Source organism: Ovis aries, chromosome 1 (assembly GCF_016772045.2).
Source record: "Ovis aries strain OAR_USU_Benz2616 breed Rambouillet chromosome 1, ARS-UI_Ramb_v3.0, whole genome shotgun sequence".
Classification (NCBI taxonomy): Eukaryota; Metazoa; Chordata; class Mammalia; order Artiodactyla; family Bovidae; genus Ovis; species Ovis aries.
Genome location: NC_056054.1, coordinates 234,180,930 through 234,194,394, shown reverse-complemented (window position 1 = coordinate 234,194,394; position 13,465 = coordinate 234,180,930). Strand labels below are relative to the sequence as shown.

Genomic DNA, 13,465 nt, shown 5'->3' with positions numbered 1-13,465 from the left:
TGGGACTGGGTTCCATAATCTTAGTTTTTTGAATGTTGAGTTTCAAGCCAGCTTTTTCACTCTCCTCTTTCACTTTCATCAAGACGCTCTTTAGTTTTTCTTCACACTCTGCCATAAGAGTGGTGTCATCTGCATATTTGAGGTTATTGATATTTTTCCTGGCAATCTTGATGCCAGCTTGTACTTCATCCAGCCTGGCATTTTGCATGATGAACTCTGCGTAGAGGTTAAATAAGCAGGGTGAGAATATACAGCCTTGACATACTGGTTTCCTGGTTTGGAACCAGCCTTTTGTTCCATGTCCAGTTCTAACTGTTGCTTCCTGACCTGCATACAGGTTTTTCAGGAGGCAGGTAAGGTAATCTGGTATTCCCATCTCTTTAAGAATCCTTAAAGTTTAGTCATTAACATTTGCTATTTGCTGAGTACTCCTTGTGTCTTAGGCACTGGGCCAGGCACTTAACTAACAGATATGGACATTTCAGTCTGTTCTCCAGTCTTTTAAGAAAAGTAATATCCAAGATGAGATCTGAAAGACAAATAGAGTGGTATACATCTAGATAAGGAGGAGTCAGTTGGACAGAGTAGGGTGAAGGGCATTCAGGTGGAGGGAAACACTTCAAAAATGTGAAGGACATGGGAGAGGGAGGGCTTTTGGTCAGAAATTCAGTAGCACTGAGGCCCAAGAAAGAAGATCGGGTAAGTAGGTGCCAGATCCTGGTCTTGGTGAGATTTTAATTCTGGAAATTTCAAAGAGCCTTTTAAAGATTTCAAGCTGAGGAGTTTCATGATCAGATTTGAACTTGTAAAGACTAAACATGTTTTTCTGGAGGGTACAGCATTAAGGAGATACTATGAACTGTTTGGATAGAGGATAAAGGAGAGGGAGGCGCCTGAGTGTTGAGGGCCTAGCTTTTTGACTTGGGGAAATGGATTGTGCTGGGGTCAGTCACTGACCTAGAGAACATCGGGCTGGGACAGGGAGAGATGAAGGTGGTGCTCATGTTTGGGCATTCCCATTTTGAGTTTCAGACAGCAGTGGTACATCTGAGAAGAGATACCATCCAGGTTGCTGGAGGTAGAGCTTGGGGAACAGACCATGTTGGAAGTCTGGGAGCACAGATTTGGGTACTACAAATAAAATCTTTAAAATGTCCCAAGCAGCTCAGCTATTTATCTGTCTGAATCCTTTTAGGATATTTTAACTGCAGGTTGCCCCTAAGCCCAGCCAGAATGTTTTCGGCTCTGAGCTGTCTGAGTTTTCTTGTTTTGGCTGTGCTGGGTCTTTGTTGAGGTGTGCAGGCTTTCCTCGTTGGAGCACATGGGCATCTCTAGTCATGTGCAGGCTCAGTAGTTACTGTGAGCGGGCACTCTAGTTGCCCCAAGGCATGTAGGGTCTTAGTTGCCCGACCAGGGATCGGACCTGTGTCCCCTGTATTGGAAGGCAGATTCTTTGGACCACCAGGGAAGTCCCTCGGCTCCTAGATTTGATCAGGTGGACCATCAGTCCCTGCATCAGTAAACTCTTCATACCACTGGGATCTAAAGATATGCTGGAACTGAAGATAGGCATACCCTTTAAGCCCAGAATATCTGTTAAGTGACTGGAAATTGTCCAAGCGTCCATCAACTGGGGAAGGAATAGGTGCGCTGTGAAAGCACATGTGCTCATAGCCTATATTGCCTCCTGTCACTGCTTTGCTGAAAGCCTGCTGGTGGCTCCTCTTTGCACTTAGAATACAGCCCACATGCTGAAAGAACCTGCATGCTTTGACCCTGGCTGGTCCTGCAGTGTCCTCCTGTGCCATTTTCCTGTGTCAGGATCTTACTTTCTCAGGCACACAGCGATCTGCTTCTGATGTTCACTCTGCCTGGACCAGTGCTGTCCCCTGACCGTGTGCTACACGTACCTTTGTTCCTTCGGTGCAGCTCAGAGGGACTCTAAGGAGAGGCTCCCGACTCTCTCCCCACCTTCCTCCTCCCTGGACCCCTGCCCCCCAGTTTTTTCCTTAAGATTTCAGTTTCTGATTATTGTGTCTGCCCTTCTTTTATCACAATAGGGATTGTATATCTTAAATGTTGCAACCCTAGCACCTGACACATATCAAGTACAAAATAAACTTGTTTTTCAGTGAATGTTATAAGGAGAAATGTTATCAAGTGAAAAAATTAAGTCACAGACAAGCATTGGGCAATCCATTTACAAAAATAAAGTAATTTTTACACATTATATGTATGTACTTATATGTTCATATAATCATGGGAAAAAAAAGAGTTAGTGGGTAACCCATCTTGTTTCCAGTTACCTCCATGAAGTAGGATTAGGTCAGAGCCGTTTATAGCCTGTTTTGTTTACTTATGTGTTAACATTTCTTCTTATAGTGGGAGCTATTTAATAAAGCACCAATATTAAAATAAATCTAATCAGAATTTCTAGCTTCTGTTTTTAACAATCACACTGTCTTTATGGCCAATGATCCTTGCTGTGGGCATGTTTTACAGATTTTTCAGTTAATGAGAAATTAACAATAGAAAATTTCTTTTGGTTTAGGTCAGCAAACTAATAATTATATATTAGGTACAATATAAAGGCGAAATGCGTGGGTGGATCCTCTGGGCTCAGTACTCTACTCACAGAATGCTTCGCTTCTGACACTGTGGTCACCTAATGTGTGCAGGCTTTCCCCACACTGGGCAACTCTGCCCTGCCAGCGGGGCGGCTTGTTCAGTCGTGTCTGACTCTGTGTGGCCCCATGGACTGTGTGGCCCGACAGGCTCCTCTGTCCATGGATTCTCCAGGCAAGAGTACTAGAGTGGGTTGCCGTGCCCTCCTCCAGGGGATCTCCCCGACTCAAGGACCCAGTGCGAGTCACTTATGTCTCCTTCATTGGCAGGCAGGTTCTTTACCACCAGTGCCACCTGGGAAGCCCACATGGCTTACTCCATTCAGTTTCCACTCCCCCTGGAGACAGCCCGTCCCACAGGATTAGGACGCAGCCCCCCAGGTCACACCCCAGACTTCACCCTAGTCACTCTTCACAAGTCCAGGTTGTTACCTGTGTTTCTGACCCACTGGCTAGAGATCAGATCTGCTATAGATCACTACCCACCCCCCGCTTAGGTTTGATTAATTTGCTCGAGGGGCTCATAGAACTCAGGAAAACAGTTTACTTCCTAGACTAGCGGTTTGTTACAAAGGATGCTAAAGAATATGAGTGAACAGCCAGAGGAAGAGATAGCGTGAGGTCCAGAAGGGCCCCAAGCTCCGGATGTCCTATCCTCAGAGTTTGAGATGGCCATCTTCTTACCAACCCGGAAATTCTCCCATTCTGAAATTCAGCGGTTTTTATGGCCACACAGAGCCAGACATGGGCATGATTTATTAAACCACTGCTCAGTAGTGATCAAGTCATATCTAGCCCCTCTTCCCTCCCTGGAGGTCAGATGGTAGGCCTGAAAGTTCCAGTCTTTTCTCTAATTATTTGAATGGTTCCCCTGGCAACCAACTCCATCTTTAGGGGCTTTCCAAAAGTCGCCTCATTAATATAAATTCAGACAAGGTTGAAAGGGGCTTGTTATGAATAACAGAAGATACCCACTTCACTTTTATGTCCTGGAGCTATTTCAGGAACTGGTAACAATACTAAATTATAGCCAAAGAAGCCCCCAAGGCTCTTATATAGGACATTACAAGGGGTTTTAGGAGCCATGTGCCAGAAACCGTGGATAAAAGACAAAATATCTGTTTTATTATAAATCACAGTGTCACAGCTACTCATCCAAGGACTATTAGTCCGTCTATTTGTAGATAACTCAGTAGTGCTAATTAAACTTCATTCCCCTCAGCTTGAAAAATCACTATTAGGTTCCAATGGAAGGCTGTTCTCTTCCAGTATCCAGCTTACCCGTCACATGTTTTGAGCATAGCATTCAGCTGAGAATTTGCCTTTGAAGTCCGGTATTCTGCCCTCAGCTGCTCTGATTTGAAGAGGGGAGAGAGAGAGGTGCAGCTTGCCCTGAGGTTGGTGGGGTTCCCATGGGTGAAGGCGAGGAGCAGGGGCAGAACGGACAGATTGGACCACGCAATGAACTTGCCTCATGTATGTGAAGCGTGCCATGTGGTAACACACATAACACGAGGCCGTCTGTCCCTGAAAATTCTCAGGACATTTTTCCTCTGTCTGCACATCCTAGTGACACCACTTCCCACTGGGTACAGGGTCTCGACTGTGAAGCTGTAAATTCTTGAACTGTCTGGAGTTTTCCAAAGTGCTAATTATTTCCTGCAAGATCTGGATTTGAAAGTGAGGTTTCTCTCCTTCACCTCTTAACCCTCCCTGATTATTCTCTGTTTCCAGTTGGTGCGACTCTGCAATGAAGGAGCCCGGAAAATGGAAAGGACAGAAATGATGTACACAATTAACTCCCAGCTGGAATTTAAAATTAAGGTACTCTCTCGTACTTCTTCATAAACAGATTTATTACTGCTTTTGTTGAAATCTTCAGTGAATAGGGAGATAGTGGAGAGTAACAAAGTGTGGAGGAATTTGCTTGTTAAAGCAGGGCCATAAATTGATTACACAGAGGCTGGCAGGCAGAGCAGCAGATACTTTGTTGTGGGTAATTCTGCTCTTGCTTATCCCAGATAAAATGACCTTTCTCTAAACCACTGAGTTAGGTATTATCTAACTGCTGCTGCTGCTGCTGCTGCTGCTAAGTCACTTCAGTCGTGTCCGACTCTGTGCGACCCCAGAGACGGCAGCACACCAGGCTCCCCCGTCCCTGGGATTCTCCAGGCAAGAACACTGGAGAGGGTTGCCATTTCCTTCTCCAATGCATGAAAGTGAAAAGTGAAAGTGAAGTCGCTCAGTCATGTCTGACTCTTAGCAACCTCATGGACTGCAGCCTACCAGGCTCCTCTAGAGTTTTTTTTTCCTCCTCAGAAGAGATCAAACTTGAGGAAACATAGCAAAATGATAGAATTTTTAGACTGGAAAGGAGATTTCTTTCCTATTCTCCAAAAAAACAAAGTGAACATGTTGGTTGCTCAGTCCTGTCCAACTCTTAATTCCATGGACTGTATGGACTGTAGCCCAGCAGGCCACTCTGTCCATGGAATTTTCCAGGCAAGAATACTGGAATGGGTGGCCATTCCCTTCTCCAGGGGATCTTCCCAACCCAGGGATTGAACCTGAGTCTGCTGCATTGTAGGCAGATTCTTTACTGCCTGAGCCAAAGTGTCCTGCAAAATAGTGGTATCCCATGAGCTGGACTAGGGAATTTCTCCTCAATTAAATAAGGGGGCTAAAGCCTTTCCCAGTTGGCAAAAAGGATTATTAGTGGATTATTCTTTTCACATTTGTTTTTCTTACATAATTCTTTTTTTTTTGCCTATGTGCTGCGTGTTGCTGCTTGTCTCTTACTGCTCAGGGGCAAATGACAGGATAAACAAAGAAGGAAATGACAATGGCCAGGCTAGGCTGTTGTCAAGTTCTTTGTTGCTCACAGTTGAATCCTCAATGGATGTGAGTGCTCATGGTTGTGATTTTATTTCTTTTGATTCTCTTGAATTTAATTAAGCAGTTTAAAGTGACTGGTCATATTTTTTCATAGTGAATGGGTTCCTTATTTGTGTGGTGGAATTAGAGTGACGACGGCTTTATGCAGATAACTCTCTACTGTGTCATATGGTTTGAGGGTCACTGATACACCCTTTTATAAATGAGGAAAATACAGTCCAGAGAATAATTAATCACTAATAGGGTCGTCTGACTTATGGTGGCAGAATCAGGACTAGGGTCTAGATGTCCTGACTTGCAGATCAGTGTAAACTATTTCGCTATGACATCCTGACTGTAGCATTTTAAATGCAGAAACATGACCCATGATTTTTCTTAGAAGATGATGAGTACTCGCTAAAAAAAACACATGCACTTCTGTTATAATGCCCTCTTCCTGTTATTGAGTGTTGAATACAGTTCCCTGTCCTGTGCAGTAGACTCGCATTAGTTAGCTATTTTATGCACAGTAGTGTATATATGTCAACTTCAGTCTCCCAGTTCATCCCAGTCTTCCTTCAGCCCTTGGTAACTGTAAGTTTGTTCTCTATGTCTGTTTCTATTCCTGCTTTGCAAATAAGTTGATCTCTACCAGTATTCTAGATTCCACATATAAGCGATATTATACAGTATTTGTTTTTCTCTTTCTGACTTATTTCACCCTGTATGACAGTCTCTAGGTTCATCCACGTTTCTACAAATGGCACTATTTCATTCCCATTTTTGGCTGAGTAATATTCCATTGTATATAGGTACCACATATTCTTTATCCATTCTTTGGTCAATGGACATTTAGGTTGCATCGTCAGTAATGCTGCAGTGAACATCAGGGTGCATGCATCCTTTCAAATTATGGTTTCTTCAAGGTATATGCCTAAAAATGGGATTACTGGTTCATATGGCAGATCTATTTTTATTTTTTCAGGAACCTCCATCCTGTTCTCCATAGTGGCTGTACCAATCTACCTTCCCACCAACAGTGTAGAAGGATTCTCTTTCCTGTACACCCTTTCCAGCATTTATTGTTTGTATAAATTTTGATGATGGCCACTCTGAGCAGTGTGAGGTAATACCTCATTGTAGTTTTTTTCTTGCTTCCTTTCTTTTTGACTGCTCTGGGTCTTCATTGCCATGTGTGAGCTTTCTGTGGTTGCAGTGTGTGGGAGCCACTCTTCGTTGCCATGCATGGGCGTCTCATTTCGGTGGCTTCTCTTGTTGCAGATCACAGGCTCTAGGAGTGTGGGCTTTAGTAGTTGTGCACACAAGCTCAGGAGGTGGAACATGTGGGCTCAGTAGTCGTAGCTCGCGAGCTCTAGAGCACAGGCTCAGTAGTTGTGCATGGGCTCAGCTGTTCCCCAGCATGTGGACTCTTCCCAGAGCAGGGATTGAACCTGTGTCCCCTGCATTGGCAGATGGATTCCTATCCACTGTACCACCAGGGAAGTCCTTCTTGTAGTTTTGATTTGCATTTCTCTAATAATTAGTGATGTTGAGCATCTTTCCATGTGCTTGTTGGCCATCTCTATGTCTTCTTTGGAGAAAGCCACATATCAATTTTAGATATACATTAGAAATTTATTTTTGCCAAGTGGATTATGAGGTGTCCATAAAACTCAATCTAAAAAATAAGACAAAACAAAAACTCAATTTCAAGAATAAGAGTTTAAAAAACTTTTCTCCCCTTGTCCTCTAAACTAAGAATAGACATAGGGTGGCACGTATATAATACTCTCATTGGTTCGTCCTGTACAGTCTATGGCACGAATGCAGTGTCATCTTGTAATTATAGTCCTGTGGCAGGACCTAACCTGACTCTGATTATTTGTGACCTCTCGTGTTTGTTGGTGGGGATCCTCCTTAATTATTGCAGTAACCTCTCTGTCACCTTTTACGTCTCAGCCATAGACTGACTTGACTTTGGAGGCTGACAACTATATGAACTCTTTTATTAGACACTTCTGAAATTTTAAGATCAGCCATAATCTTTCATCATCCTTTGTTAAATTTTCAGGAAAATATGGATTGGCCAAAATGTTTGTTTTTTTCCTCAAGATAGCTCTAATAATGCTTAGTTGTCTTTAACTTAATTCAAAACAACTTTGTTAGATTGCACTGTGACAGCTGTCACATCAGTGTGCATTTAGAAAAAAAAATCAAAATTGATGAATTTTTGTGTAGCCATTTCAATATTGAAAATGGAAGAAAAAGCAACGTTTTCTGCATATTATGCCTTATTATTTCAAGAAAGGTAAAAGTGTGACTAAAATGCAAAGATAAAAAAAAATTGGTGCAGTATATGGAGAAGGTGCTGTGACTGATTGAATCAGATGTGGTTTGTGAAGTTTCTTGCTGGATGGTAGACCAGTTGAAATTGATAGCGACCAAATCAAGACATAATTGAGAACACTCAATGTTATACCACATGGGGGATAGCTGACATACACAAAATATCCAAGTCAAGCATTGAAAATCATTTACACCAGCTTGATTATATTAATTGCTTTAATGCTTGGGTTCCACATAAGTTTTGAAAAAAAAAAAAAACTTTTTGATCGTCTTTCCCCGTGCAATTCTCTACTTAAACATAATGAAAATGCCCAATTTTTGTGATGGGCGATAAAAAGTGAATACTGCACATAAATGGAAGAGATCACTGGACAAATGAACCACCACCAACTATACCGAAGGCTGGTCTTCATTCAAAGAAGGTGATGTTGTGTGTATGATGGGATTGGATTGGCTCGCCTCTCTTATGCACTCCTTCCAGAAAACCAAAGGATTAATTCCAACAAGTACTGCTCCCAGTTGGACCAACTGAAACCTTCACTCGACACAAAGTGCCCAGAGTTAGTCAACAGAAAGCACATAATCTTTCATCAGGATAATGCAAGACCACCTGTTTCTTTGATGACCTGGCAAAAACTGTTAGAACTTGGCTGGGAGGTTCTGATTCATCTGCCATATTCACCAAACATGGCACCTTTGAATTTCCATCTATTTCATTCTTGACAACATTCTCTTAATGGAAAAAAATTTCAATTCTAGGCACTTGAAACAGTTCTTTGCCTAAAAAAATTAAAAGTTTTGGGAAGATGAAATTATGAAGTTGCCTGAAAAATGACAGATGATAGTGGAACAAAATGGTGAATATTCTGTTCAGTAAAGTTCTTGATGAAAATGAAAAATGTGTCTTTTATTTTTACTTAAAAACTGAATGAACTTTTTGGCCAAACAAAAAAGTATATATTGGTGAGCAGGCTTCTTAGAAACGTCCTTTATAAATTAAAAAAACAAAAATGAAATCCTTTCTTAGCCTTCAAATTTCCTCCCTTATATCCTCAATTTCCTTTAGCTATTTTTAATCATTATTCTCTGAAATGGATGACATTTGGTTGCACCACACTTACTAGGGTTATCTTTTGTGTGTCCAAGAACTTTTGCTTATTTTATGGATGTCGTGTTTTAAATCAGATTTTTGGCAGTAAGCATTTCTAGTAATTAAAAAAAAAAAAAAGGTACTCTCAAGGGAAAGGATTATTCTGAGGTTTTGAGAGTTTTCCAGTTGGAAACTGTAAACTGAATAAAGAAAAGGCAATATGTAATTCCTTGAATATAGCCTTTTCTGTGAGATGAAGGTGCATTATTCTGGAAGAAGTCCATTTTCACAACCAGAAAGTGGCATGATGCTTTCAGGGACTAACTTCCATGAGGGAAACTACCATAAACTTTTAAGAATAGGTGTTCCCCAGAATACAGCTAAGTAGATAATCAATAGACATAACATACATTTGCAGGGATTTTTTTTTTCTTTCCTTTTGAATAAAGTCTTTTTAATTCATGAATTGAATGCAGACCTTTATATTTATCTCTTATTTTACATTTGTCTCTTAAGTACAGTTATCAGTATTTTTTGGTATATTTAGATTCTGATTTGTGGTATTTGAAATGGCTGCAGTTGATACCAACAGATTTCATTCTGAGGTTTTTCAGTTTTAAGTGACTTCTTATCAGTTGTCTTTTTCAAAAAGTTGAGAGTTAATGGAAGGGTAACAATTTTTGGTTGACCCAGTAGCATTTTCTGACTGAGGTGTAGTTTTTATATAGACAAGTTGGTATTAATAGTTTTTTTACATTGGAAAATAAGTTGTTCCTTTTGGTTTTCTCTTGAAGAACGTGTTCTCTATGTTTTTACCTATTATATGAACTATTATAAAACAACGGCATATCATTTGTTTGAATGTAAGTTTTATACTTTACTTTCAGTAATCCTAAAAAGACTTAACTTTAGCTTTGGGTACTGAGTGTTTCTCTCTTTGTAGCCTTTTCCTCTAGTCTCCTCTTCCCGGTGGTTGGTAAAAAGAGGTGAGTTGACAGCCTACGTGGAAGACACGGTGCTTTTCTCAAAAAGGACGTCCAAACAGCAAGTCTACTTCTTCCTTTTCAATGATGTGCTCATTATCACCAAGAAGAAGAGGTAAGCCTTTTTATGGCATTGCCCTCTGTACACCCAGTTTTAAAACTCTGTCGTGCAAGCAACTACTGAAGGTGATCATCTTTTAAAAGCTTTTGAGATGTTAAGTGTAAAATTTCTACACAGGGAATCATACGAACATCCGTGCTTCATTTTCTTTAAATTACCTCTGCAGCAGATTCGAATTATCGGCATCATTGTTCTAGCCAACCGCTGCTGAGCTTTGATAGCCTGCAAACCTCTGTGCTAAGCATTTCACACGTTTATGTCCTTGGATTCTCTTGACATCCCCAGGGAGGCAATGGTATTATTCAATGGTATTCTTCTCTGTCAGCATTTTTCACACTTCTGCTGTAGGACCTTTGTATGAAACTAGTTGCTGTGATTGAGAACAAGCTGAAGTACAACTCTAGTGCTTCTTGTAGCTTAATTTAAAATCGAGTGTTCTTAAAAATTGTTAGTCCAAAAAAGCGTCCCCGCGATGAGGAAGATGTTAGCAATGCTCCAGTACTCCCCTCTTTGGGGAAGAAAGTCAGTCTCATGGTTGGCAGAGTGTTTTTTTCCTCTTACTTTAGACTTCTGGTTGTGTAGTCAGGGCCTACTCTAGGGAAACTTCCAGGAGGACTACTGTACAAGCCTTTTTTTCCTGACATTTGTTCTGACTGTCCCCACTCAAAACACACTCTCCTTGGCCCTTAGTGCTGCCTTTCTCTAGGGAGCATTTTTTTTTTTAACTTTATTTATTTATTTATGCTCTGCTGGGTCTCATTGCTGCACAGGCTTTTCTCTGCTGTTGCTGCTAAGTCGCTTCAGTCGTGTCCGACTCTGTGCGACCCCATAGATGGCAGCCCGCAAGGCTCCTCCTTCCTTGGGATTCTCCAGGCAAGAACACTGGAGTGGCTTGCCATTTCCCTCTCCAATGCAGGAAAGTGAAAAGTGAAAGTGAAGTCACTCAGTTGTGTCCGATTCTTTGCGATCCCATGGACTGCAGCCTACCAGGCTCCTCCATCCATGGGATTTTCCAGGCAAGAGTACTGGAGCGGGGTGCCATTGCCTTCTCTGAGGCTTTTCTCTAGTTGTGGCCGATGAGAGCTACTCTCTCGTTGCAGTGTGCAGGCTTCTCATTGCGGTGGCTTCTCTTCTTGCAGAGCAGGGCTCTAGGGCATGCGGGCTTCAGTAGTTGCAGTGTGAGAGCTCAGTAGTTATAGTTCCCAGGCTCTAGAGCACAGGCTCAATAGTTGTAGCCCACGGGTTTAGTGGCTTCTTGAAATGTCAGGTCTTCCCAGATCAGGGCTCGAACCCATTATCTTCTGCATTGGCAGGTGGATTCTTTACCACTGATCCACGAGGGAAGCCCTAGGGAGCATTGTTCATTAAATGCACTCTACATAGATAGGATTATAAAATATCTTCTTGCTGTTTCTCTATAAACAGTCTATCTTTCCCACAATATGACCTTAGAGTTAAAATATAAATCTGTGGGGTTTCTGTTTCCGTATATGAAGGTGATGAAGGTAGGCTGACTTGATGGCATATAATAGGAATAGCAGTTGTTAGTTCACAGGGTACGGTTTAGACAAGATAAAGGGAATCACGGAATTCTCCAGGCAAGAATACTGGAGTAGGTTGCCATTCCCTTCTCCAGGGGATCTCCCCGGCCCAGGCATAGAACCTGGGTCTCCTGCACTGCAGGCAGATTCTTTGCCGTCTGAGCCACCAGAGAAGCCCCATGGACAGAGGAGCCTGGTGGGCTACAGTCTGTGGGGGCACGAAGAGTCAGGCATGACTGAGTGACTAACACTACACACTGCTGCCCAAAGGGAATCGTGGAAACAGGCTTCTATGAATATATAAGTTTAATGTCCAAATTATCATGAAATCTTTATTTGAATTATCCTTTTTCAAACTGAATTGAAACAGAGGTTGAGCTTTTCTTTCTGCCCCTTCAAATCAGACTGTATTATGAATTACTTCAGCCGCTTGGTTGTCAATGTGACATGAAAATTTTGTGTGTTCTGCCCTGAAAAGCCATGTGTCTGTGATGAGTACATTAAGATGCTGATGAGTATTTTTCATACTTAGGAAAATAGTGTTCCCATAACTTCAAGAAGACATTATCCCTATTATCTGGGGCAGTTTAAAAAGTTCAAGTAGCTCAGTAAATTTTGTTTTACAGATTGGAGAGGAATTGTAATTTTTGTATTTTGTGTTTTGTTGTTGGTTTCCTATGAGATAGCTTGTTTCTTTGGCTTTCTTCATGATGTTTTGTTTTTAGAGGAGGGTAATTATATATGAACCTTCAAATGCCAGAATTCTTGACTTTTAACATTTTCCATCTGTTGAAATATTTGCTCTGTCTCAATGGACCAAAAGCTTTAACCAAACTTTTGATTTTGATGATAAAAGATACATTGGCAGTACCAAGCCAATTTTAAATGTAAATGTAGTTTTAATTATGGTGATGAAAACATTCAAGGTATTTAAACCAGTATGGCACAACTTTTATCCTTGAACTTGCCTAGAACCCAATAAATACAGACTTCTCAAAGTTAGAATTAACTTATGTGCTGTTCTGCTTAGCAGTGTGCTTTGCCCTCCATGGGAGATTTTGCCATTTAATGTTGCACTGTGAGCTGTCCCACATTTATTTCCTTAGATATGTTTGAACTTCTTTGTCAATAAAAGAAAATCATACAGCTTCAGCAGAGAGGGCAACCCTGAGTACCTAACTTTGTCTTTACCAAAATTGGGGTTTTCTTGCCCTTAACAATTAGCTCATCCTATTTCTAAGGTGCTCTTGACTCCAAGAATAGCACTGGAGGTTCAAGTTGTTTATGACCTGAATACGTGGTGAGGGAGACAAGCAGACCACAGAGGCTTGATAAACAGGCTTGGTTCAAAGTGTACAGTACGTACAGCCGTATTTACATTATAGCTACAAGGAGGCAACTACAGATGCTTCGCATGCCAGAGGCAGCCACAGAGAAGATACAGCAGCTTTGAATGAGGCAGTATTTCAGGCTTGGCTCCAAGGTCCAGATAAAAGATAACCAACTACCTGTGCCAGCGCTGGGGGACTGATCCAGCTACCCACTGCTGAATATATAATTCAAGGGTTCAGTGAGGGAGCTCAGCTACTGGGTCTCCAGTGGTTTCTCAGCTTCAGGGAGGTTTCCCAGCTACTGGGAGGGACTGCTGGGGAGAACAGTTGCTGTTCCTCCTCCAGTCCAGTCTGGCAGAGGGTTTATGCTGACGGGTGGGGTGTATGGACGCCTTGGCTCTGCGGTGTGTGTATGTATCACTGCTGGTACTTTCAGAGTGGCATGGTCCCTAGCTGTTTCTAGGACAGGAATCCTCACTCTTTTTTAGGATATCAAGAAAAACTTAAGTTTCCATTAGCTTTGGGCTACGTGTGAGTCACTATTAATAGTCTTTC

The 13,465-nt window shown here is 41.7% G+C and overlaps 1 protein-coding gene across 3 annotated transcripts in view; it reads left to right on the top strand.

The window, feature by feature from the left end:
* The window catches only part of ARHGEF26 (Rho guanine nucleotide exchange factor 26), a 141,574-nt gene that overhangs the window by 91,980 nt on the left and 36,129 nt on the right, over positions 1-13,465 (top strand). For all 3 annotated transcript variants that reach the window (XM_015092586.3, XM_004003236.5, XM_042235375.2), the window contains 2 exons: positions 4,359-4,448; positions 9,878-10,032. In XM_015092586.3, the coding sequence (XP_014948072.3) occupies positions 4,359-4,448; positions 9,878-10,032 (245 nt within the window). The remainder of the gene's footprint in view (positions 1-4,358; positions 4,449-9,877; positions 10,033-13,465) is intronic.